The sequence below is a fragment of the Hemiscyllium ocellatum genome, chromosome 34 (genome assembly GCF_020745735.1).
Source record: "Hemiscyllium ocellatum isolate sHemOce1 chromosome 34, sHemOce1.pat.X.cur, whole genome shotgun sequence".
Classification (NCBI taxonomy): Eukaryota; Metazoa; Chordata; class Chondrichthyes; order Orectolobiformes; family Hemiscylliidae; genus Hemiscyllium; species Hemiscyllium ocellatum.
This window is the reverse complement of record NC_083434.1, coordinates 23,873,927-23,901,768: the sequence shown is the minus strand read 5'-3', so window position 1 is coordinate 23,901,768 and position 27,842 is coordinate 23,873,927. Positions and strand designations below refer to the sequence as shown.

The following is a 27,842-nucleotide window of genomic DNA, read 5'->3' as shown; positions in this document are numbered from 1 at the left end:
TGTTAATGGGAATTTGGGAGCAGTCTGGAATCACTCGCTGAATTTCACTTTCTTGAAGGATATACCCAACTTCCACTCAACATTTCTATTGAATCCTTATGTTAAAATGTGGAACTAACTGAATGCAGAACAACAGGTACAAATCTACATTGTAACTGTGTGGCACTATTGGCTATTGCAGGTCACTAATCTCCTACAAATCAATGCATCTTCCACTGTGATCCATCATTCATGACTGGTGCTGTATTGTGGGTAAGATATTCAAAATATCTCCCTATGTACATGGTCGCAGCAACATGAACCATGTAGGCCCATTAGCACAGAAGGTAGTCAACAGGAATGCTAACAGTCATTGAGCTGGAGAAGGCCAAATGGGACATGTGACCAGTTACTAACGATCTGTTAAAAGCAGTTCTTTAAAATATAATCATGCAAGAAGATGGTTGAATACCTTGTGATCAACTTTTTATTGTAACGTCTTTCATATGCAGCCCCAATGGCTAAAGAGGCCACAAAGGAACAGTCAGATACCACAGTCTGAAAATGAATGTTTTAGAAATTAATCTCTGTGACCATTTAAATACTTTGAATTGATAAACAGCCATTTAACGCATTACCAAACTGAGAAAGAAGGATCCTCACTTGCAGATTATGTTTTCCAATGCACCACATGCAGGAGGCAGTCATGACATGCTGCAGTATTTGAATTCTTGCATCTAATGTTACAGAACTGTTACGAAAACTACAAACATCAGTGCAACTGGAGAGCCTGTTCATACATAATACATCATTCATAAAGGCAAGCAGGCAAAACTACACTGACATTTTTCACTTGTTTTGGGCATTCAAAACTAAGTGGATCATTCTCGTGTGCTATGCCATTTACATTAGATCACGCCTGATCTTGATGTGAAATTAATTTCTCTGCTGCAGTTTGGTATCTCAAAGGGTGTTTATTTGCCAACAATCGATCATTTATAGTTTTAAAACTTTACAATGGCTCCTAGCATCCACAGCTTTCATGGGGAAAAAGAGAATTTCCAGTATTGATAGGATTGCTGAGTTAGGAACACCAAAGATAGGAGTCCGGTGGCCAGCTGGCCCCTCCAGCCTGCTCTATCATTCAACTAGATCATTGCTGACCTTCTATTTCAATGTCATTTTCCCCATATTCTTTGATAATGTCACGATCACGGAATCTATCATTCTCGGTCTTGAATCTATCCAATGACAAACTCCACGTCCCTCTATGGTAAATTTCCATGGATTCCACCAGCCTTTTAGTGAAAGAATTCACTGGTTTGAAATCAGACTAAATGGAATTGGGCGACACCACTCTTTTGAAATCTAACAATGACGTTGTTTAAATGTGAACAGAAAAGTTGACCTTAAATATACTGACCTGTTTTATACTAAAACTAGATACAGTATAAATCATTGTAGGGTTGTTGCAGAAGTCATCTGGTCGCACCCACCGGGAAAACAATGCTTTCTGCTTTGGTGATAATACCAGCTTGCCTGCTTTGTCCCTGGGGGGAGAAAAAAAAGACTTTGAAAAGCCAGCCAATGGGCTGATGAGGTAGTCATTTTTGTGGATAGTAGTTGAGGATGGAATTTAAGATAATGACTCAGACAAAGTTGATGTCAATACTAACTTAGATGCAGAGATGGTGGATTGATTTACAGAAGGAAATCAAAAGTTTCAAAAATGTTAAATACACACTAGCCAGAGACCAGAGCATAGGCAAAGGTGAATGTAAACTTCTTAAACTGAGTGCAAGACTTGAGGGAGACTGTACCTGTTTATATCATAATTTATCCAAATCATTTGGTTACAACATAATTGTTAAATATAAAGAACATCTGGTCAATAAATTCAAGAGCTTGATGAAGGAAAATCTTAATTTCAGACTGCCGCTTAACTGACAGTAATCGCTTTTTTAAAAAAAAAATTGTTTTGCAGCAGGAACAAAGTCTGGTGTTTAATACCTGCAGGGAGACAGAATAAACACTCCCTCATTTTCTATAAATATAAATCTCCCATGATATTACTCATGGCAAGCCAGATTATAAACTGTTTTGAAACACAGAAGTTCCATAAAATTCAATCTTGATTTAGCGGCAGCACTCTGGTCTAAGTCAACATTGTAAATTCAAGCCCATTCCAGAAATTTAATACAATCCCTAAAATTGACATTTCAAAATGCACTGAAGAAATGCTAAAATGTCAGAGGGGACAGAATGCATATGAGATGTTAAAAGCTTTCATGGCACTATTTGAAGAACCACAGGAGTATTTTTCCCTTAAGCAACATCAACAAATTATCTGTGTATTATTCTCACTGCTGTTGTGGGACCTTGCTATGCTCATACTGAGTGTCATGTTTCTTACAACAGTTGACTACATTGCAAAAACACTTAACGGGTCCCATGGATGCAACGGTGCTATGTGAATGCAATTTTGTTTTCCTTCTACCACGTAATATATAGTGTATGGTTTCTGCCAAGATAGAATACATATTCCTGCAGCAGGAATTAAAAACTAGAATAAATACTCAACAGTTTTCAATAGCCCAGGTTTCCCATCTGTTGTTGCAGGTAAGTCGTGAATAAAAAGTATCAACTATTTTTGTATTGTAATTTTTTGGCATTCATCAGCTGGATGCTATTATTCTGTGAAGAACTACTGAGCACCTAAAGAAGTTGTTTATTAAAACAGTAAAACATTTCAATTCCTTGATTAATTTGTAAATTAATGTACTATTTTCCCAATTTATCTTCAAAGCATTCCAGATCTTTCTGAGACAGGTCAGAGGATTCCAAAACTTCAACATTAAATTTTCATGTTAAAGTTGAAGAGCCCCATGATTTTTACTGTAATAATAGATGGAATTAGTCTTTCTAGAATCATTTACTCATAGCATCACAAAGGAGAATGTGTCCTGCATTTAGGTGGACCAAGTGTAAATCCTAAATTCCCAATTTGTAAACACATTGCAAGGACTGAAAAAATAAAATTCCCTTACATGTACTGAATGTTGCAAAATTGAAAAACTATGTATTAGGAGCTCTTAGATTTCCAAAAGTACGTTTTACATCAGAAACACAAACTTACGAGAAGGGCATTGGAAATGCAAATCGCTCTTTCAGATCCACACTCATGAAAGGCACATATTCAATTCCATTGATCTTTGACGTTTTTCTGAAAGAAAATCAATTGGTAAGCATCAAAATCAAACAATAAAAAGATTTAAATAATACATTGGTTCAACGTTATCATCTGTCAAAGCTACCTTATCGAGTACATTGAAAAATAATTTACTTCAAAAAAAAGGACCGATGCACTCTTTAAAAAAAAATTACTCCATTTGATTGCCTAACCACGCAGTGCAGTATCAGTCAAAAAGTTTAAATTAGAGTGCTTGTACCATTAAAGGCATGAAGTTTTAAAATAAGACCAATTACGTGGGGCTGTATTATGCACAAATTAATTGGTATGATTCAGATGTTACAACAGTGGCTAATCTTTAAAGGCTCTTCCCTGGCTCTTCAAATGTTTTGAGATGTTGTAGAGTCATAGAGGTGCACAGCCCAAAACCATAAAGAGTGCTATATAAATGAAAGCTCTTTTATTCTAATCATTAAGTTATGCCTGAAGTCAATACTGTACAGAGATGATTTTAAGGTGTTCTCACCGTAGCACCTCGATTTCTTCTGGTGAGTAAAATTGGCCATGGGATGACTGTTCAACACCCTGAACTCTAGATATGAGTGGTTTATCATTCAGTGTAAAATCCGATCCCAGTGGCTGGAAGGATCGAACTGGCTGACTTGGTTTACCCACACCATGCTTCTTTTCTACAGGAACTTTGGGTGCAGAGTCTTTTAACGCTTCAGCTCTAGATGGGAAATAAGATTAAAAAAAAGACAAAATTACAAACAAAAAAAAGCTTTTGCAATTCCCAAACTTATGTTGTCCACCTTTTAGCATAAGGGCACTGGTTAATGGGAACATCACCTTTAACCTTTTCCCTTTAACTCTCAAATAACCTAATTTAGAAATATATTGATATTTGTTTAGGATTACTGGGTTAAAATCCCAGACCTCCTACAATAGCAGCTCTGAGAGGGAACCTTCACCACATGGTTGCAGCTATTTGTAAGTCAACTCATCACAATTATGTCCCATCCTAAATTACCTTGACAAAAGAGCCAGCAATGTTTATATTCCAAACATAAATAATAATGCCAGCAGTGGCTCAGAGCACAGCAAATCTTGGTTGAACTCAATGGTTCACTCCAGGGATCTAGACTGATACTCCAGCAGTACAGAGTTGAAGTGCTAAACTGGTAGCTATGCTGTCTTCTAGATGAGATTTGTAACTGAGACCCCTAAGTGTGCTCTCAATAATATAAAAAAAAATCCATAGCCCTGGCCAATATTATGTACCTTTGTTTCAAAGGGGAATGAGAGATAGACCAAACCACTTCAAGCCAGCAGTAGGCAAATTACTGGAATCAATTTGAAAGACATGATAGAAAGGTACTGATTAATCAAGGATAGCCAGCATAGAAGTTTTAAGAGAAGTTCATGAACTTGAAGTGGTCTACATGGATTTTAACAAGGACTTTGACAAGGTGCGACACGGCAGTGATAAAAAAAATCCTTAAGACTTTGAAGAATGTAACAACCTGGGTACAAAGTAAGCTCAGTGGCATGAAATAAAAGGTCATTGTTGACATAATGGAAATGGAAGAATATATCCAGGGGGAGTTAGCACAGGGCTTAAAACTAGGTTTTTAATCAATGATTGGGACTTAAATGAGAAGTTTTCAGATTACACAAAAAAAGGGCCATTTGGCCAATAATGAAGAGGACACCAGTAGATTGCAATAAGAGTCTGCACTGATGAGATGGCCAGAAAAATGGGGCAAACAGAAGTCAATCTGGAGAGGAGAGGGGTGAGATGCAGGGGGTCAAGAAGGCAAAGGAATACCTAATAAATGAGAATATTGAGAAGTGTAGAGGAAATGAAGAACTTTGGCGTATATATCCACAGATCCCTAAAAGTAGGATGGAGTGATAAAGGTGGTTAAGGCGGCACATAGAATTTGTTAATAGTTGAGGTATAAAATAAAACAGCCAGGAGGTAGTGCTACCTAGATTTTAGGCCATAATTTGAATATTGTGCAGTTCTGGTCATCTTATTACTGGAAGTATGTAAGTGCATGAAAGAAGGTAGAGAGAAGATTTACAAGGATTTTGTCAGAACTGGAAATAAAACAATACAGGAAAGATTGGATCGGTTGAGGTTGTTATCCATGGTACATAGAAGAATAAAGGGAGACTGAAATGCACAAGCTTTTAAGGGGCCAAGCTAGATAAGAAATGTGAGAACTGGTGAAGGGGAGGTATCAATTTGAAGTTATTCATGGAAAAACTGGAGGGAAGATGAGGAGTTTTTTTTAACCAAGAGGATGGTAGGGATCTGCGCAGCAGAAATCCTCAACACATTTGAGAAGGTACCTGGATATGCACATTAAGTGCCATAACCAACAGTGCTATGGACCAAATACTGCAAAGTGGGATTCACGTAGCACAGATACAATTAGCCAAGTGACCTCTTTCTGTGCCATACATTTCTCTTACTCCAATCAAATTATTATGCCTTAGTAAAGTCAGCACTATGGGTGTAGGTGTGTGTTCAGAACAGCTTTTACCCAGATACAACATATCAATTTGTTTTTTTAAAAATCAGGCCCACCGAGTGGGTCAGGAGTCATTACCATGACAACAACTTTCTCACTCCTGGGCAGGCAGACAGCCTGTTTGTGAACAATAGAGCAGTTCGGGCGGCACGGTGGCACAGTGGTTAGCACTGCTGCCTCACAGCGCCAGGGACCTGGGTTCAATTCCTGCCTCAGGCGACTGACTGTGTGGAGTTTGCACATTCTCCCCGTGTCTGCGTGGATTTCCTCCGGGTGCTCCAGTTTCCTCCCACAGTCCAAAGATGTGCGGGTCAGGTGAATTGGCCATGCTAAATTGCCCGTAGTGTTAGGTAAGGGGTATATGTAGGAGTATGGGTGGGTTGCGCTTCGGCGGGTCGGTGTGGACTTGTTGGGCCGAAGGGCCTGTTTCCACACTGGAAGTAATCTAATCTAATCTAATCAGAAACTCTTCAACTCTTTTAAAAAAAACCTCTCTCCCCTTGCAGACAGATACCAAAGAATTGAAAAGACAGCTGACTATTGACTATTCACTAGTCAATAAATTATTGCCTCGAATCAGTGACAGAAACCACACAATTAGTCCATCAAGTGCCCTGTCTGCAGTAAATAACTTAAAGGACTTGAAAAGAAGAACTCGAGGCGGCAACTGAGACCTCATCGAATTCTATGGACTGGTGCAATCAAACTGTGTTCACCTAGAATCACTGCCTCTGCTGTTTGGCAGCAAGTATCTCTGGACATCTGAGTTCATCTCAGAAAAATTAACAGTCAGCGGAATTCACAACTGACCTTGGAGAAACCTGTGTGGGAGAGCTCACAGCAGGGGAGCAGCTAAGTGGCTAGTTTTTAAATAAAACCTTACTTTTTTTTGTAAATCTACAACAGTGAATAGAGTGGTTTCTCTTTTGATTATATGATTTTACTGAGACCTGTCTCAATTAAACATTAAAAAATATAAAAACACAGGTTCTAAGTTAGCCTCAGCCAATGTTTTTACAGCAGTAAAGCTGTGCAGTTTTTGGGTCTGTAGATTGTTAAGGTAAAAACATGGCCTTTAGTGGAGTGGTGTGCTCTTCCTGTTGGACGTGGGAGATTAGGGAGAGTTTCCACATTACTGATGATTATGTCTGCAGGAAGTGTGTTTGGCTGCAAATCCTGTTGGACCACATGGATCAGCGGCAATCAGGAATTTACAGGAGTTAGGGGGTGTGATGGCTGGCAGTTGCAGAAAGGAGGATAAATCGAAGATACAGTCAGGTAGATGAGTTACCTCCAGGAAGGTAGGAGAGGGAGGCAGGAGTCTCCTGTAGCTATCCCCATCTCAAATAAGTATGCTGTTTTGGAAAATATAGGGGATGGTGGACTCACAGAGGAATGCAGCACTGACAGCCAGACTTCAGGTATTAAGGGATTTGCGAGGTTTCAAGTGATAAATTGTAATAGGGATTGTCTAGTCAGGGGTACAGACAGATGATTCTGCAGCTGACAGCTGATGTGCTGCCTCTTTGGTGCTAGGATCAAGGGCATCTTGGAGAGGGTGTAGAATATTCTTGAACGGAGTGGGACCAACAGGAGGTCGTTGTACACATTGGAACTAACGACATAAGAAGGGAAAAGGATTAGGAGACAATATAATAATTTAGGCAAGAATTTAAAAAAGGAGGAATATCTGAATTACTCCTGGTGCAACACACTGAGGATTGGAATAGGAGGATAGAGCAGATGAATTAGTGTCTGAGGTGCTGGTGCAGGGGACAAGATTTAACATTTTTAGATCAATGGAATCTCTGTTGGGATAAAAGTGACCTGCACAACAAGGAAAGAATGCACCTGAATTGGAAGGGGGTTAATGTACTGGCTGGGAGATTTGCTCAGGAAGATTTAAACTAATAAAGGTGGTGTGGGGGGAAAGAGGAAGGGAAACGGGGGGAAAAAGATCAGTCTAAGACTTGTATAGTTGGGAAAAGGGGCAAGTCAAACAAACAGTCAGGGCAAGCAGGAACTAAGCAGAGAACGAGGCAGGACTGATAAATTAAACTGCATTTATTTCAATGAAAGAGGCCAAACAGATAAGTCAGATGAACTCTGGGTATGGTTGGGAACATGAAACTGGGATATCATAGCAATCAGAGAGATGTGGCTCAGGGATGCATAGCACTGGAGGCTTAATGTTCCACAGTATAGATGCTATAGGAAGGATAGAAAGGGGAGCAGGAGAGGAGGGGGAGTGGCATTTTTGATTAGAGCTAACATTACAGCTGTACTTAGACAGTATATTCCTGGGATTACATCCAGGTAAGTATTTGGGTGGAATCGAGAAATAAGAAAGGAATGATCACCTTACTGCGACTGTATTATACATCCCTCAATAGTCAGCAGGAAATTGAGAAACAAAATTTGTAATGCAATCTCAGTTATCTGTAAAAATAATAGGGTGGTTATGGTAGGGGATTTTAACTTTCCAAACACAGACTGGGATGGCCATAGTATTAAGGGTTTGGATGGAGAGGAATTAGTTAAGTGTGTATAAGAGATTTTTCTGATTCAGTATGTGGATGTAGCTACCAGAGAAGGTGCAAAACTTGACCTACTCCTCAGAAGTAAGACAGGGCAGGTAACTGAGGTATCAGTAGAGGAGCACTTTAGGGGCCAGCAACCATACTTCAATTAGTTTTGAAACAGTGACGAAAAAGAATAGACAGGATCTAAAAGTTAAAGTTGGAGGAAGGCTAATTTTGATGTATAAAGAAAGAATTTTCAAAAGTTGATTGGGGCAGATGTACACAGGTTAAGGGACGGCTGAAAAATAGGAAGCCTTCAAAAATGAGACAATGAGGGTCCACTATGTGCCTGTTAGGGTGAAAGGCAAGCATGGCAGATGTAGGGAATGCTAGATGTTAAGGGAAATTGAGGTTTTGGTCAAGGAAAAGAAGGAAGCATATGTCTAGTATAGATAGCAGAGATCGAGTGAATCCTAAAAAGAGTATACAGGCAGTAGTATACTTAAGAGGGAAATCAGGAGAGCAAAAAGGGGACATGAGATAGCTTTGGCAAATAGGGTTAAGGAGAATCCAAAGGGTTTTTACAAATACATGAAGGACTAAAGGACAACTGGAGAGAGAATAGGGTCTCTCAAAGATCAACCAAGCAGCCTATGTGTGGAACTGTAGGAGATGGGGGAAGATACTAAATGAGTATCTTGCATCAGTGTTTATGTGGAGATGAATATGGAAGATAGAGAACATTGGGAAATAAATAGAGACATCTTGAAAAATGTCCAAATTATACAGGTGGTGGTGCTGGACCTTAAAATGCATAAAGGTGGATAAATCCCTGGGACCTCATGAGGTGTACCTGAGAACTCTGTGGGAAGCTAGTGAAGTGACTGCTGGGCCCCTTGCTGAGATATTTGTGTCACTGATAGTCACAGGTGAGGGGCTGGAAGACCGAAGGTTAGCTAACATGCTGCCACTTTTTAAGAAAGGGGTAAGGAAAAGCCAGGAAACTACAGACCAGTGAGCCGATATTGATGGTGGGCAAATTGCTGCAAGGAATCCTGAGGGACAGGATTTACATGTATTTGGAAAGGCAAGGACTGATTAGTGATAGTCAACATGGCTTTGTGCATGAGAACTTGTGTCTCACTGACTTAGGGATTGAGTTTTTTGAAGTAACGAAGAGGATTGATGAGGGCGGAGTGATGGACGTGATCTATATGGACTTCATAGAGCATTCGACAAAGCTCCTCATGGGAGACAGGTGAGCAAGGTTAGATCTCCTGGATTTGGATAGCCATTTGGAAAGAGAACTGACTCAAAGGTAGAAGACTGAGGGTGGTGGTGGTGCATTACTTTTCAGACTGGAGGCCTGTGACCAGTGGAGTGCCACAAGAATCAGTGCTGGGTCCACTGCTTTTATCATTTATATAAATGATTTGGATGTAAACATAGGAGGTACAGTTAGTAAGTTTGCAAATAACACTAAAATTGAAGGTCCAGTGGATAGCGAAGGTTTCTTCAGAGTACAACGGGATCTTGATCAGATGTGCCAAGGAGTGGCAGATGGAATTTAAAAATCAGATAAATGTGAGGTGATGCATTTTGAAAAGGAAAATCAAGGCACAACTTCTATACTTTTAAGATGTACAGCAGCGAAACAGACCCTTCAGTCCAACTCATCCATGCCGACCAGGTATCCTTGATTAATCTGGCCCATTTGCTAGCACTTGGCCCATATCCATCTACATCCTTCCTATTCATCTACCCATCAGTATGCCTTTTAACTGTTGTAATTGTACCAGCCTCTAGCACTTCCCGTGGCTGCTCATTCCATACAAGCACCACCTTCTATGTGAAAAAGTTGCCCAAGGTCCCTTTTTAAATCATTTCCATCTCACCCTAAACCTATGCCTCTTGTTCTGGACTCCCCCACACCAGGGAAAAGACCGTGCCTACTTACGCTATTGATGCCCCTCAGGATTTTAAAAAACCTCTATAAAGGTTGAGAAAATATACAGCCTTAAAACTTGTCGTTAAGCATTTAGACTAAATATAATGCTGAATTATAGAACACATTTGCTGCACACTAGAAAATAAACAGGCCAGGCAGGGAGGCGTCTGGCCACAAAAGGTGGAACACAGGATGTACAGAAGATAAAAACATCTGTTCACATCCAGTGATAACAGAATGTTCTAAAACAGCTAAGAACATTTGCCTCTTCCATATCCACCACAAATTCACCTGCACCTCCACACACATCATCTATTGCATCCGCTGCACCCAATGTGGCCTCCTCTATATTGGGGAGACAGGCCGCCTACTTGCAGAACGCTTCAGGGAACACCTCTGGGACGCCCGAACCAATCAACCCAACCACCCCGTGGCTCAACACTTTAACTCTCCCTCCCACTCCACCGAAGACATGCAGGTCCTTGGACTCCTCCATCGCCAGAACATAACAACACGACGGTTGGAGGAAGAGCGCCTCATCTTCCGCCTGGGAACCCTCCAGCCACAAGGGATGAACTCAGATTTCTCCAGTTTCCTCATTTCCCCTCCCCCCCACCTTGTCTCAGTCGATTCCCTTGAACTCAGCACCGCCCTCCTAACCTACAATCCTCTTCCTGACCTCTCCGCCCCCACCCCACTCCGGCCTATCACCCTCACCTTGACCTCCTTCCATCTATCACATCTCCATCGCCCCTCCCCAAGTCCCTCCTCCCTACCTTTTATCTTAGCCTGCCTGGCACCCTCTCCTCATTCCTGATGGAGGGCTCTGGCCCGAAACGTCAAATTCCCTGTTCCTTGGATGCTGCCTAACCTGCTGTGCTTTAACCAGCAACACATTTTCAGCAGTTAACATCAATGAATCTGAGTAAACAGGAGACAGAGTGATAACATTCACGGATGTTCACTTGTAAAATTAATGACAGCGTTTGATTCTGATGTTGGAGTTGATATCATTGTGTAAGCATATTAAAAGCCTTGTAATTAACAGTCAATCCATTCTTATTGATAGGATCTGTTATTACCCTTGCAAGGGAAAAACTTTTTTACGTTACAGTCCCTGCCCTGGGTGTTCAAAAGGACGCGAGAGAGAGATCATTTTAGTGCTGAGATGGCCAAAGCCATACAGAATTAACTCAGTGGTCTGATTCGAATGCATACTTACTTGCTAAGGATTGAAACTTTTGAATTTAATTGCATTTTGGGCCATTATGATGATTTTGAGTAGCTATCGCTGATTATGAAATGCAAACTCTGTAAAAGGTACTATTAATGAAGCTTTAACTTACTTGCTGTTCTTACATACCATGACTGCCCCACTTTCAACTCTAACTAGTCAGATCTTATGTCTTACTTGAATTTGAATCACAACCTTGAAAAGAAAGTATGCTTAATTTGAGACTAATGAATCATTTAAAACTTAACCTTAAGGTAACATTTCAGCCTCAGCGACAGAATGATTCTGTGCTTAAGATACAAAGCAGAAGTCTGCAATTAAGTTAAAAAATATTCTAAACCTAACATTGAAGAGATTCTGAGACAATCTGTCAGGAAGCCATTTTATGGTCAACGTTTGCCCTCCTTGCTAAGAAGCCATTTTGTAAAACAATGATCTCTGACATGCCAGCTGTGCAATGTTACCTTATAACCTCTACCACTTAGTTTGGAAAGATACGTCTTTATGATAGACACTTATCTCGCCACCAGGCGCCTGTCTCAGCTGGATCTGTTTTTCCCACCTGATGGATGACTAAGGGTCTGTAGGAGTGATCAATTAATCGTGCACAGACCTGTCAATTAACTTCTCTTCCTTATGAATTATTGCTTTTCCACTGTTATCTGTCTAATTAAGAGCATGCAGTGTTTTTGTAATCTTTTTGTATAAAGAAAGCCTGTTTGTGACAGAAGAGTGGAGTAGCCTGTGAGGGCTCTTAAAAGAACAGTTGGTACCCTACTCTAAAGTTTTAAAACCTTAGCTAGCCTGACTTATAGGTGTCAGTGTTATATTGTAACAGTGATGCTATTGGTAAATAAAGGGGAAGACTAAAATTAAACTAAACTGTCTGTAAGAGATTTTTATTCCAGACCACCAAAGAGTAGAATCTCCAGGACGAACCAAGAGAGACTTACAGGTCTGAGTCCACAAGGGATTTCCTGGGCCTTCTCAAATCTGTACTTTATCGAAGTCACCCCTCAGCTTCTGACGCTCCAAGGAAAACAGCACCAGCCTATTCAGCCTCTCCTTATAGCTCAAACCCTCCAACCCTGACAACATCCTTGTAAATCTTTTCTGAACTCTTTCATGTTTCATAACATCCTTCCTAGAGGAGAAGACCAGAATTGCACACAATATTCCAAAAGTGGCTGAACGAATGTCCTGTTCAGCTGCAACATGACCTCCCAACTCCTTTAACTCAATGCACAGACCAATAAAGGCAAGCATACCAAATACTGTCTTCACTATCCTGTCTACCTCAAACTCCATTTTCAAGGAACTATGAACCTGCACTTCAAGATCTTTGTTCAGCAACACTCCCCAGGACCTTACCATTAAGTACATAAGTCCTCCCCTGATTTGCCTTTCCAAAATGCAGCACCTCTCATTTATCTAAACTAAATTTCATGTCACTCCTCAGTCCATTGGTCCATCTGATCAAGATCCTGTTGTAATCTGGAGGTAACCTTCTTTGCTGTCCACTACACCTCCAACTTTGGTGTCACCTGCAAACTTACCAACTATACCTCTTATGCTCGCATCCAAATCATTTATATAAATGACAAAAAGCAGTGGACCCAGCACTGATCCTTGTGGCACTCCACTAGTCACAGGTCTCCAGTCTGAAAAACAACCCTCCACCATCATCCTCTGTCTTCTACCTTTGAGCCAGCTCTGTATCCAAATGGTTAGTTCTCCCTGTATTCCATGAAATCTAACCTTGCTAACCAGTCTCCCATGAGGAACCTTGTCAAATGCCTTAAAGAAATCCATATAGATCACGTCCAGCACTCCGCCCTCTTCAATCCTCTTTGTTGCTTCTTCAAAAAAAAAACTCACTCAAGTTTGAGACATGATTTCCCACACATAAAGCCATGTTGACTATCTCAAATCGTCGTTGCCTTTCCAAATAGATGCAAATCCTGCCCGTCAGGATTCCCTCCAACAACTTGCCCACCAAGGCTCACTGCTCTACACTTACCTGGCTTTCCCTTACCACTTTTCTTAAAAAGTAGCACCATGTTAGCAACCTTCAGTCTTCCAACACATCACCTGTGACTTTGATGACACAAATATCACAGCAAGGGACCCAGCAATCACTTTGCTAGCTTCCCAGTGTTCTCGGATACACCTCATCAGGTCCTGGGATTTATCTAACTTTCTGTGTTTCAAGACATCCAGCACCACCTGCTCTATAATATGGGCATTTTTCAAGATGTCACCATCTTTCTCCCCTATATTCTGCATCTTCCATGCCCTTCTCCACAGAAAACACTGATGCAAAATACTTGTTTAGTATCTTCCCTATCTCCTGTGGTTCCATGTATAGGCTGCCTTACTGATCTTTGAGGGATCCTATTTTCTCTCTGGTTACCCTTTTGTCTTTAATGTATTAACACTATTTGCCAAAGCTATCTCATGTCCCCTTTTTGCCATCCTGATTTCCCTCTTCGGTATACTCCTACTGCCTTTATACTGTTGTGGAGTTTCACTCAATCTCTACTGTCTATATGTATGCTTCGTTCTTTTCCGTGGCCAAAACCTCAATTTCTTTAGTCATCCAGCATTCCTTACACCTACCAGACTTGCCTTTAACCCAAAGAGGAACATACTGTTTCTGGACTCTTAATCACATTTTTGAAGGTTTTCCACTTTTCATTCGTCTCTTTACCTGTGAACAATTGCACTCAACATTTGAAGTTACTTGCTTAAACCGGTAAAGTTGACCTTCCTCCAACTGAGAACTTGGATCCTGTCTATCCTTTTCCATTACTATTTTAAAACTAATAGAATTACAATCGCTGGCTCCCCCACTGACACATCAGTCACCTGCCCAGCCTTATTTCTCAAGATCCTGGAGAGTATTGGTGAACAAGGAGACCTTGGAGTGCAGGTTCATAGTTCTTTGAAAGTGGAGTCGCAGGTAAATAGGGAAGTGAAGGCAGTGTTTGGTATGCTTGCCTTTATTGTTCAGTGCATTGAGAGAGGAATTGAGAAGTCATGTTGCGGCTGTACAGGACATTTGCAATACTGTATGCAATTCTGGTGTCCCTGTTTTAGGAAGGATGTTGTAAAACTTGAAAGGGTTCAGAAAAGATTTACAAGGCTGTTATCAGGTTTGGAGGGTTTGTGCTATAGGGAGAGGTTGTATTGGCTGGGGCTATTTTCCCTGGAGCATTGGAGGCTGAGGGGTGACTTTATACAGGTCAATGAAATAACATGGGGTATAGATAAGGTGAATAGACAAAGTTTATTGTCTTGGGATGGGCAGAGTCCAAAACTAGAGGGCATAGATTTAAGTTGACAGGGGAAAGATTTAAAAGGGAACTCAGAGGCAACTTTTCCACACAGAGAGTGGTGCGTATATGCAAGGAGGGGCCAGAGGAAGCAGTGGAAACTGGTACAATAACAACATTTAAAAGGCATCTGGATGGATATATGAATATGAAGGATATAGAGGGATATAGGTCAAATGTTGGCAAATGGAACTAGATTAATTTAGGAAAACTGCTCAGCATGGATGTATCAAACCTAAGGATCTGTTTCCATGTTGTACAACTCTATGACTCTAATATCTTTTTCCCATCCCCACCACTTCTTTGTTGTTTGTCCAAGTCTATCTGCATGTGTGTTGGGGTTTAAGGAGGAATAGAGGTTAAGTTAAGACTTCAATTGACTAGGCTTATTTGCTCGCTAGTGGTTAGAACTGACCTATTTGTAATAAAGAGTGGTGTCTTGTTAAACATAGAAACTTAGTCAGTGTACTTTGTTAATCTGTGTGTGTCAGGCAGGTAAATTGGGGATTTTGAGTAACTGGATTAAATCTTTAACTTTTGTGAATGTTTTGGAAGTACTGATGCGCGAGCATTAAGTGAGTAGGGTGAAACAAAAAACATCAGAAAAACAGATTATTTACGTGGAACTTACTGCATGAAAATGAGCTGCTGTTGTTGACAGTCACTACATTTCAAAAACTATAAAGCACTATTGAACTATTGGTCAAGACAGATGCTACGTTAATGCAAGGCTTTCATTACTAAATGTTTATCGATGGAATGGAATGTTGTACCCATCTCCAAATGACATTGCTTTCCCAACCTGTATAAGGACATGCATTGCCAAAAAGTGCTACTCTCTTATTGCAGTAAAGAATTTTCACTGTAATATTGAGATAACATCACCTCATAAAAATGAAAACAGGCCTCACCTAGAGCTCGCCCCTACAGGAATCCTTAATCCAAACTTGCTTTCATAAATTCATGGATCATTTTGAAAACCAAGAAATTTAATTTGCAGTAAAGCAGTTGGTAATCAAATAACTTAATCAACAAAAGTTCTTAAAACCAAAATAAAACATTACAGCTTAACAGGATTAGTTTCTTCAAAAGAAACATGATCTCTACAGGACAACATTCCAAGAAGCTATGTCTCAATTATTTTAACCTAAATGCATTATTCTTAGAGAAGTTGAAGCAGCATGTAACTGACTTCAATTCGCCTTCTCTGGTAATCAAAAAATATTTCATACCAAGTATGATACACAAGTATAACTGAGGTACTTCAGACTGAAATTGGTCATATCTGAATGCACTGAAGAGCAAGCAAGGATCCTTGCCAAGATAAGGAAGGGCGCTACTTGGACTCAGGAGATCAGAGCATTGTACAGGGTTTACATCTAGATAAAAACAAACTATTGTATTGATATGACTTGTATTCCTATTAGGATAGTTCTGGCTCAAATGAAATAATGTGTCCAAACCAATCCCTGGCAAAACAGTAACTGGAGCTATATTTCAACAGTAGATAATACCTCACTCAGAATAGTGATATTTTTTAACTGTTTGGGATTAAGGTGCAGTATTACAATCTAAGAGAATGTTGTACAGCAGCCACTCAGAGTACTGTTAGGCTTTGTATGCAAGGTTTGCCTGAAAGGGAATTGTTCTGTTTCGATATGTAGAAAAGTTCACAAGTAGATCTGCCAGAGAGCAAAAAATGACTCACCTGTCAAGTGCTTGTCGAGCTAATTGCTTCAATTTACCCTGCAGTGTTTGATCAGAGGTCTCATTAGCCTAGGATGAAATATACAGTGTATATGCTTAACTCTTTACTCCAATTGTTCCTTGAAGTACATTTGGTCACATACATACAACTTAACATGGACGTTCATGTTCCAATTTGATCTATGATTCTATAGTTTACTCACAGTGTTCAGGCACAATTCAACAGCCTCAGTGTAGAGCTCCACAGCTTCATCGGCATTGCCCTTCTCATCCTCATCGAATGCTTGCGTGACCAGGAAGTGTGCACGTTCTAGATCCATCTGCTGCTTTGATTTGAGAGGATCTCCTTTGTGGGCCTGTACTTGAACTTTGCAAACATGGAACAATTTACAGCTCTGAACACGTTTTCCCCCATTTTAGAATACATACATTTTCAAAACATCATTGTAAAAATCGATGGCTAAAAACCAAATGCCAGAACACATTTCAAGTTCCACTGTGCACGACCCAACTTATTTTGGTCAGCCATACTATGATGTAATATGAGTTATTCATATTCTTAATGCAAGTTGTACTCACCTGCAGAATAAAGAGCCTGCACACGGTCCATGTACTCGGTTATTTTCTCCTGAATACCATCCAACTTTGAGCCAGCGATGCCAGCGCATATTAACGCTTGAGCAGCTTCCTACAAAATATATACTAGTTTTAGTAGACACAGAAGTTGGCGCTTTCTTGATGCAAACTTCCAAACAGAAATAAAAGAATGACTATATTTCTACATGCCATCCACAAACAAAATACTTGAAGAGTTTTGACTTCTAGGAAATGTAGCAGTGAATGTTTACAAAATCTATCCCCACAAAAGAAAGATGTAATGAACAGATGAATTGTGCTGGTGAAGGTAGATATGCGTTAAACATCAGCCAAGAAATCTGGGCACGTTTTTCTGTTTTTCCTTGAACAGTGTCATAAATCTAGACCCAGGTCAATGTGGTTGACTCTTAATCATCGTCCGCGATGGCCAAGTCAGCTACACATTTCAAATGCCTTGGGATAGGCAACAAACGCTGCCTTAAAAAGATGGCAGGAAAGGTTTTCAAGAGTCGAGAAGTGTGCCACATGATCCAGAAATCCCAACATCCTTTTTTTTTTAAAGATTAAATTCCCTACAGTGAAAACAGGCCCTTCGCCCCAACCAGTCCACACTGACCCTCCAAAGAGTAACCCACTCAGACCCATTTCCCTCTGACTAATGCACCTAACACTATGGGCAATTTAACATGGCCAATTCACTTGACTTGCACATGTGGGAGGAGACCGAAGCACCCGGAGGAAACTCACGCAAACACGGGAGAATGTGCAAACTCCACACAAATAGTCTGCCTGAGCACACAAATAGTCTGCCTGAGGCTGGAATCGAACCTGGGACCCTGGTGCTGTGAGGCAGCAGTGCTAACCACTGAGCCGCCTTTCTTCTTGTCTACAGTGCTAGTTCAAAATCTGTGGTCAATGTTGACCCATACGATGTTGATGGTGCAAGGCGATGTGTTGGCATGGATTTAATGGACTGGACTTAAATTTCCCAACTCACAAACTGGAGATTTGAGATTCTCTTTGGATGAACAACCCTGATTATTAGCACAATCCAATTGAATGTTTAAAGTGTTCGGACTGAATTTCAACTCTTATTTCAGACTCAGACGTCAGTGTTACCACTGAGTCAAGATTGAAAGGTTGCTTCTGTGAGAACAGAAATTAAATCTGTATCAATGCATCATCTGTATCAATGACTTAACTGTAACCACTTACGTTAGCTTTTAGCAGCAGGCAATAGGCAAATGCAGTTTCGAGGGGAGAAATCTTCTGACCACTGCCGTAGTTTAATTGAGATGGCAGCAAAACGATTTTAGCAATCAATCACTGAAAGCTCTTTCCCTTTGACAAACAGGAAATTCGCAACAAATGGGCACTAACAGGCAGCCCCCTTCCTCTCTCAGCCGGGGGGTGGTGGGGGGCTGTGACATTCCCCTTCCCGAGGATCATAGACAGACCTTCGCCTCTTCAGGGGTGGGGAGTGACAGATCAATCCTAGATCTGGGGGATGGGATGCTATGAAAGACAGACCCTAGACCCAGGGAGGTGGGGGGGGCTGACAGGCACCCTGTGCCAGGAGGGAAGGGGGCACCTACAGACTACTGGCCCCCGGTGGGGGGTGGGGGTGGGGTGTGTGACAGTCAGACCCTAGCTTGCGGACTGGGGGTCACATAGAGACCCTAGCCCCTGTGAGGTGACAAATAAGAGATCAGAACATGGCCCCCCATGGTTGGGGAGGGGAGGGGGGGAACAAAGACAGACCCTGGCCCCCCACGGGGTGACAGACAGACCCTGATCCTGGAGTGTGGGGGGAGCGGGGGGTGCTGCCACAGAGAGACCCTGTCCCCTGGGTGGTGATAAGTCAAACCCTAGACCCTGACAGTGGGATATGTGAGACAGACAGACGGTAGCTCCCGGACTGGGGGAGTCACAGAGAGACCCTAACCCCCAGGAGGTAACAGATCAGACCATAGCCATCAGGGGTGAGGTGGAGGGGGTCACAGGCAGACCCTGGCTTCGGGGGACGGGGTGTCAGAGACAGACCCTGGCCCCCTGGGGTGGGAGTGGGGGGTGGATGTTAGAGGCAGACCCTGGCTCTAGGGGGGGTGGGGGTCAGAGACAGAGCCTGGCCCCGGGGGTGAGGGGGTCAGAGACAGACCCTGGCCCCCTGGGGTGTGGATGTTAGAGACAGACCCTGGCTCCAGGGGGGTTGGGGGTCAGAGACAGACCCTGGCCCCGGGGGACGGGGTGTCAGAGACAGAGCCTGGCCCCGGGGGTGAGGGGGTCAGAGACAGACCCTGGCCCCCTGGGGTGTGGATGTTAGAGACAGACCCTGGCTCCAGGGGGGTTGGGGGTCAGAGACAGACCCTGGCCCCGGGGGACGGGGTGTCAGAGACAGACCCTGGCCCCGGGGGTGGGGGGGGTGGTGCTGACGACCCGGCCCCGGGGCTCACCTTGTAATAAAACACGGCCTCCTTGAAGCGGCCGCTCTGATCGTTCCTCACCGCCACCTGGGCAAACCTGACGGCGTCCTGCTCCAGGGCACTCGGGTCCATGGTGGTAGTGCCGCCCCTCTATCCCGGGACCACGGTGAGTGAGAGAGAGAGAGGAACACCGTCCTCCGCCAACACCTCCCCGCCTCCCGGGGTCACAGCAACTACTTCCACTTCCGGTTGACCCCTGGGGAGGGGGTGAGCAGAGACTCTTTCCTCATTGGCTGGTGCAGGGTGGCAAGGCTGTTCCCAAATTAGGAATGAAAAATATTTACTCTTTTAGAGGGAGGGAGCAGTGGACAAAATGAAACCGAAATTAGGCATGTTCACATCAGTAAGGGCTGTGGGGGGCAGTGGTAGTGTCCCAGCCCCTGGGTCAGGAGGTTCCAGTCCCACTAGAGGTGTGTAGCAACTTTGCAGGACAGGTTGATGAGAAAATATCCAATGGTGTTGTTTACTAAAAGGGCATGTGGGAGCCAAACATCGAATAAACCACAAAGTACAAGTTCTTTTTCCCAGGTTAGGGGAATCCAAAATTACAGGGCAAAGGTGGGGTGGGGGAAAGATTTAAAAGGGACCCAATGGGTAACTTTTTCTTGCAGAGCATGTGTGTGTGTGTGTGGGGAATGAGCTGCCAGAGGAAGTGCTGGAGGCTGGTACAATTACAACATTTAAAAGACATCTGGACGGGTACATGAATAGGAAGGGTTGAGCGAGATATGGACCAAATACTGGGAAATGGGACTAGATTTATTTAGGATTTCAGTCGTCATGGGCAAGTTGGACCAAAGGGTCTGTTTCTGTGCTGTACATCTGTATGACTCTTATGACTTCAATCCAGATTGATACTAGTGACAGGTGCAGTTCTGATTGCTGCAGTCGAAGGCACTACAAGTGTATGGATATGTTTAAACCAACCAGATATTTCACGACACACCTCTAGCAAAGGTAGGATTGTGATCTCAGGCTTTCTGGTGTGGAGGAAGGGACACATCATCTACATGTACTACTACCGTTCCGCAAGAATCCTCCCAGCCATTCTATAAGATTTTAAACTAAAGCACTGCCTGTCCATTCGATTGTTCTGCATTCTGGCTGGAGTTATTCCTGGATCCTGGGTCTTATGATGTTTTAACCATGTGGTGCATGATTGTGATATCTTGTCACACGATTGACTTGTTCGGATGTTATTGTATTTACCTTATAGCAGGTGGGTCCCCTGCTGTGCTTTTGTTCTGTGAGTAGCAGAATGCCAGTCATCAAAAAATTATGAAAACAACTAAGGGTGGAATAGCAGAAGTGTGCCGATGTTTAATTCCACCACTAATGTCTGTTAATTGACTGAAACCAGTGGTAATGCAGGTTTCTCATGCACAGCAGTAGTACAATAATCTGACAATAGGCTAATTGTAATAGATGTAAGCACTAATATCCTCCTTGTAAGTATAAGCTGCTTATATTCACTCTGAAATCCCCACCCTTACGGAACATGTGGTAAACTCCTATTTCATTTGTTTCTTATGTACCACATTTGCCACATGAGGTTAAGGAATACTGTGATTTAATAACTCACAATTCAAGAATCTTCCTCTTGTCTTCCACTTGTTTTTACAGTTGGGAATACATGAATTCTGTACCCTATTTCCAGAAAGAAATGCATAATTTTCAAAAGTGAAAATTGCTTTTTACTTTTTTTTAAACAGTTAAGGTAAAAGCACCATAATCCTACTGGACCACAGGGCTGCTCCCTCACTGGAGAGAAGCATTTAACATGAGGATCACCATGCCTCAGATGAGGGGATAGGTTGAGAAGGTGAGTCCTTCATGATAACCTGACCTGGTGTGGGAATTGAACCCACGCTGTTGGTGTTACTCAGTATTGCAAACTAGCCGTTGAGCCAACTAAGCGAACTGACACCCCTCCCGCCTCCTTCAACAGTAAGGTCTTCAGGTTTCACCTATCCTTTCAATGATTGCTCCTCTTTCAGTACTTCTTCCACTCATGAACTTGATTCTGCAGCTCATGGTTTTGCAGGAAGTTTTATTGCCTGCCTCCACCTTTCTTAAGCTGCTATTGCCCAAAACCCTAGTCGCCTTCTTGACAACAGCATATGTTTATACAAAGGCTGTATGCAGTAAAACAAAATCAAAATGTTTGATAGCAGTATTATTAAACTTACATGGCACTGAATTATATGAAGACATGTTAGGAATATGTCCAAAAGCCTTGATCAAAGTGGTAAGTTTTAAGTAGTGACTTAAAGAAGGAATATGAAAAGAAGGAGTGTGAGATTGCGTGGTAGACAGGTTTTCGGAGGGAATTCCACAGAACAGTGTCTTGGTCTCTTAAGACCTGAGTGATGCAAAACAGAAATGCCCAAAATGAAGTAGTGCCCGAGTTGGAGGGTTAGAAGGCTAGGCAAGGTTACAGATGTAGGAAAGAGTGAAATTGTGATTTGAAAACAATGAGAATTTGAAAATCAAGGCACTGCCAGATTGGGAGCTATCAGGTCAGCAAGCACCAGTGTGATAGCTGAACTACATTTGCTGTGAGTTAGGAAACAGGCACAATTGGTATGGCTGTACTCAAGTTTATACCTCCCTCCCCTTCCTAGACCTCTCCATCTTCTTCCACGAGGACCAACTCAACACTGACATTTTCTACAAACCCACTAACTCCCACAGCTACCTGGATTACACCTCCTCCCACCCTACCTCCTGCAAAAATGTTATTCCCAATTCCTCCACTTCTGCCACATCTGCTCTCAGGAGGGCCTGTTCCACCACCGAACACACCAGATGGCCTCCTCTTTTAAAGACCAAAATTAGGTCATTCCTGATAAAGGACTCCAGCCCGAAACGTCGATTTTCCTGCTCCTTGGATGCTGCCTGACCTGCTGTGCTTTTCCAGCAACACACTCCCAACTCTGTACTCAAGTTTATGTAGAGTGAAAAATGGGAAGATGACCTCTACAATAATGTGATAGTCGAATCCAAAAATAACAAAGGAATGCATGAACAAAGTTTCAGAGCTGAGTTCCTGAGGCAACCATAAAGTTGTGTGAGTTCCCAGTGGCATGCTCTCCCCAGACCTTCCATCTCCAATTCTCCAACCTCTGGCTGCATCTACTAATTCCCAGTTTTCATCTTTCCCAAGCTCTCATTCCCTAATCTCTCTATCTCACCTCTCTGGACTATTGATGCTGCTCCAAGTTAATTGTCACATTCTCTCATGACCACCAAATTCTGAAGATGCGCAATTCCCATGACCTATAATTTCAGACTCCCCAATAATGCTCCCTCTCAGCTCTGCATGTCTGCAATGGTTCGGCAAGAGAAGGTGGTCTGCAAGCAAATCAAAGCTCACATACTATGCTTGGGGCTGGGGGACTTTAGCACAAAAGTTGGGAATCGGGTTGTGTTTAATGGCAAACATACCTTAATCGTCATAGTGTTGACAAGTTGAATGAAAATGGGCAGCAGCTTCCGGAATTTTGTGCACAACATAGACTTTGTATCACCAGCACCATCTTCCAGTGCAGACATGAGAACAAAGTGCCATCCTTTGAACACTGACAATGACTTGACTGGATCATCACCAGAACCTGTAATCTGTCTAGCATTGTTTACAGTTGTATATATCGCAGTGCAGATTGTGATAATGATCACTTGTTTGTCACAGAAAATGCACAAGTTTATCTACAATGTCATTCTATGCATCAACCTTTCATAGACAGATGATGATGACAAATTATGGAAATCTCAGGCCACTCCTTCCTTGTGGGGTCAAATCAGGGAATGCTGATGAAGTATAGAGGTTTCTTGCAGTCATCTACAAAGCTGCTGTAACTGCATTTGGTAAAGGAAGGGAAACAAGCACATAAATGTGTTCATGACTCAAATTTCAGAAATGATACTGTCATTGAATGCATCTCATTTGGCTTACAATCTGTCTTTTAACCATAAAACACATCACAGTTCCATGTTAGTCAAGGCAGTTTTGCAGAAGGTACTGTGCCTACAAGATAACTGCACAGAGACAAGTATCCCTTCCCCAAGTCACCCTTTATTTATTTGGGCGCAGTACACTAGCTATGGCTAGCCAGCTGGGAGTCAGTCCCCTGAACTGAGGAGATTCTAATCGCTTTTTTTTTCATTTAAAAAATATATTTATTTCTGTTCCACCACCAGGAAAATCACCCATGTGGCTTTCAGGCAATCCACATGTTTGTTCAGGACTGTATCACTTACCCAAGTCATGGGACCTGACCTTGCATCAACCTCGTCTTGTACCAACTTCCATGGTTCTGGCACCAAGCTTCATCCCCTGAATTAAATTCTCTCTCTCATTTACAGGAGGCATGTGGCCAGTGTTGGTATTCCTGTTGCTATTTCAACCCCTCTCCCCCCACAGGCCTGGGAACATCAGTTTTAACCTGGTGCAGAGTCTTTTCCCCATCAGCAACTCCACTGGAGCTATCCCGGTTGTTGTGTGTGGGTTGGTGCTATAATTAAACAGGAACCAGGACAGTTTGGTATCAGGTGATGCTGTAGGCTACTTCTTTAACCCTGCCTTCAATATTCGGAATGCTCTATCCACTAGACCATGAGACAACAGATGGTATGGGAGCTATCCTAATGTGCCAAATGCCATTGGACCTGAGGAAATATTTGAATTTCCTGCTGGTAAATAACATCCCATTGTTCATAACCCCTACTTCCGGGAGTCTGTGTATCGTGAGCGATGCTCGCAGCTTCACAGTCATCAACTTTGAGTTTGCTGAATGAACTTTATGCATGTTCAACCACTTCAAATGGCCTTCTACAATGACCAGGAACATTGAGCCCATGAAAGGACCAGCAGTCGATATGCAGTCAAGTCCAGGGTTTACTCGTCCGATCCCACAATGTGGTGTCAGTTCCTGTGCTTGTTGGCAGTCTAGGCCCTGCCCCACCAATATAGATATGTTGGCATCCAACCCTGGCAACCAGAATTAGCTCCTTGCTAGCATGTTCATCTTGAAAACCCTTGGACAATCCTAGTAGAATTCAGCCAGTATCTGGCGGTGACTTTTACACAGAACAATCAACACAGTAATATTGCCATCCTGTACGGTGATCTACTCTCGCTGGGTCCAGAAAGGTTTCAAACATGGTTGCGATAGCCCTCCTGTCTCCCCCATCACCACCATCTGCTCTTCTAACTTCAACCTGCAAGCAGCTTTTCCATTTTTTAAACTGTGTTTTAAGGGGGTTTGCTTAGTGGGACTATTGTGTATATTCAGAACAACATAATTAAGTCTAGTTTGGATAGACTGAGTTCTGTAGGGGTTCTTTAGACTGTTCTTTGTGGTTAATTGTGTAATTTTGTGAATAAAGTTTTATCTGTTTTAAAACCTGGTAGTCAACCTTGCTAGCTTACTCCGGGTAATTTTCACTGTAGACGTAGCGAAACAAATTGCAAAGTTATGGTCTGGGCTGCCTGCTTAAGAATATTTTGAGTGGTCTGGCCTAGTCTATAACACTGTAATCTGTCATAAATGGGCTTGGTGAAGAGATCTTATTACCTGAGCTCCAAAAGGCCATTGACTGTCCAGTAACAAGGAAGTGTCGTCTCTTGTCAAACATCCAAGTCTTCCTGCTGCTCTGCTGGAGAAAAGTCTCTGACCCTGCTGGAGAAGTGTGACATAAACATCACTATGTTGTTGAAGAGTGGTGGCAACCAAGGGGATTTCACTCCTCAATGTGACTGATGGTCAGAGTCATTCTAATGAGGATCCATTGACTAGCCCACAGAATATACCCAGAGACGCAATGTGATTTAAAAGCAGGCAGTTGCATGGTGGACAATGTCTTCTCCCAGTAAGAGAAATACTGACAGCATCAAAATCACTATCTTGATATTATAGATCTCCGTTCCTTCCACTCCAACAGTGACCATATTTAAAGTATTTAGTCGATTGCAGAGAACATTCAGACAGCCTCAAATTTAAAAGGTGCAATATGAATATAAACTGTTTCTTACTTTGAGAAAAACTGCCAGGATATTTGTTGTGGCATGTTTGAGTTATATGATACAAGAAAAGCAGACCTACATGGGTTTGCAATCCTCCAATCTGCCAAAGTCTAACTAACATATTTATGTTTTTCCTGTTTCATGCAACTTCCAAAAGAAGCTCATGTATATACACACTCACAGCAATCTGCTGTGACAATCCACTGTGCTAAAGTTCTGTGGAAACAGATTGTGCAGACAAATTAGATCATTTCCACACAGCTTTCACTGGGTTATCAAGTAATGGTGCTTTCACCCAAAACTGTGGTTGGAAAGGAATGGAATCTGTGCCGTGCATTTGGCAATCCTCAATGTACTGTCTGCTGTTGCCCTAACAGCTTGTCTTCAGTTTATTAATCAAGCACATTTTTTTTGATTAATAGCAACTAATGTCTACTTAAATGAGAAAGTGCAGTTGTGTATCTTCAGTTATGTTTTCAAATGTCTGGAGACAATTACATCTCAACTCAGATTAGAAATGAAAGAAGCACAGCAAACAAACCCGGAAGCAAAGGTCAATAAGTTTAGGGGAACTAAGACACCAGCAAATATCATAAATCCTTGAGGGTAATTGTAACACTCCAGGATGGGCAGGGCAATTTAGATTGGCAAACAGCTTGCAAGTTTCACATCCAGATTTAATTATCTTTATCGGGACTGTTTACCTCAGAATTTAGCAGTATTCAGAGTGAACTTCTGCAGACTGACTATCAGGCAGTTGAAGGCAGGCCAGAATGGCTGTATCCAATCAGTCAGTGCCTTTCCAACACTGATTGCCGTCTAAAGGACTAAGAATACTTACCCTTGGCCCACAATGAAAAGCTGTTGACCTGTGTTTTATTTTAGAGTTCCGATCCTTGCTATCTTCTTAGCTGAACCTCTGAACTGTTTGTACTGATTGTTGCTTCCCAACTACCACATACTTCACAACCACCTGATGAAGGAGCAGCGCTCCGAAAACTAGTGCTTCCAAATATACCTGTTGGACTATAACCTGGGCGAAAGGAAGGACTGCAGATGCTAGAGATTAGACTCAAGATTAGAGTGGTGCTGGAAATGCACAGCAAGTCTTATGATCCTGCTCCACAGCTACCTGATGAAGGAACAGTGATCCGAAAGCTAATACTTCCAAATAAACGTGTTGGACAAAACCTGGTGTTGTGTGATTTTTAACTTTGCTTCCCAATGGAATCTATATCTGTCAGGTCTGACTAATGTCTAGCCTGGACTTGCTTTTGTACTTTTTCACAAAACCTGAAGTGAAAGCTTTACCACTAAATGGCCTTTTGTTTTTCCTTTGTTAACCTTTCCATGTGTTTATTTGCAGTTTATTTGATTATTCAGCTGCTGCAGCTACAGCCTTTTATATAGTTGCAAAGTCTTTAAAGCTGCCAGTGTCCAGTACTGATCCTAAGTCCATTGAAATTCTTTGCTACTGAGCCCACCAGAATTCCCACTTTACTGTTATGTGGAAGTGCCGGTGTTGAACTGGGGTGGACAAAGTTAAAAATCACACAACACTAGATTATAGTTGCATGCATGACGATGTGTTCTTTTGCATTTAAATCATGTGCCTTATGATCCTGCTCCACAGCTACCTGATGAAGGAACAGCGATCCGAAAGCTAGTACTTCCAAATAAACCTGTTGGACAAAACCTGGTGCTGTGTGATTTTACACTTTAATGTATTATTGAGAAACGATGCCTCTCACTGTTACCACATTGTGTTTGTAGTGACACCAACAACCACCAGCTTATGGCCGAGATCGTTTGTCGCTATCCAATATCCTTGACTGGCTCTAACGATTTACTTAATTTATAGTGGTGGAAGAGAACCACGAGTAAATCTTAACGTTAACAGGGTGTTTTCCTTATTAAGATATGGTTTCTTGCCTGATCAGAATTGAGATACAAGTTACATTAGTAAATTAAACATTATAATTCAGTCAATGAGAAGATGAATTTATACATCTTCTTGCTACAGATCCTAAGATATTCTGCTTTTCCCCACTCAAGTCCTTATGATTTCATCAGATTGGATGGAACTTAATGCAGTCTCTGATATTAATGCTCATAAAACAATTACCTCATACAACAACTTCTACATAATTAAACCCCTACAATCATTTGAGCTATTTCACCCCACAATATGAACACACCAAAATCTCCAGCCTCTCTGACCCTCCACATCCCCATCACCATTCCTCCCCTGTGGCCCTGTTAACACTGGGGCTAGAGAAGTA

General features: G+C 42.1%; 1 protein-coding gene across 1 annotated transcript in view; it reads right to left on the bottom strand.

Annotated features, from left to right (window-relative positions):
* The window catches only part of capn7 (calpain 7), a 50,923-nt gene extending 31,232 nt beyond the window's left edge, over positions 1 to 19,691 (bottom strand). The window contains exons 1-8 of the mRNA XM_060850274.1: positions 19,506 to 19,691; positions 17,035 to 17,143; positions 16,659 to 16,822; positions 16,457 to 16,524; positions 3,696 to 3,899; positions 3,116 to 3,202; positions 1,403 to 1,529; positions 452 to 537 (exon numbers count right to left, since the gene is read on the bottom strand). Of these exons, the coding sequence (XP_060706257.1) occupies positions 452 to 537; positions 1,403 to 1,529; positions 3,116 to 3,202; positions 3,696 to 3,899; positions 16,457 to 16,524; positions 16,659 to 16,822; positions 17,035 to 17,143; positions 19,506 to 19,607 (947 nt within the window). The 5' untranslated portion in view covers positions 19,608 to 19,691. The remainder of the gene's footprint in view (positions 1 to 451; positions 538 to 1,402; positions 1,530 to 3,115; positions 3,203 to 3,695; positions 3,900 to 16,456; positions 16,525 to 16,658; positions 16,823 to 17,034; positions 17,144 to 19,505) is intronic.
* Between the last annotated feature and the right edge of the window lie 8,151 nt (positions 19,692 to 27,842).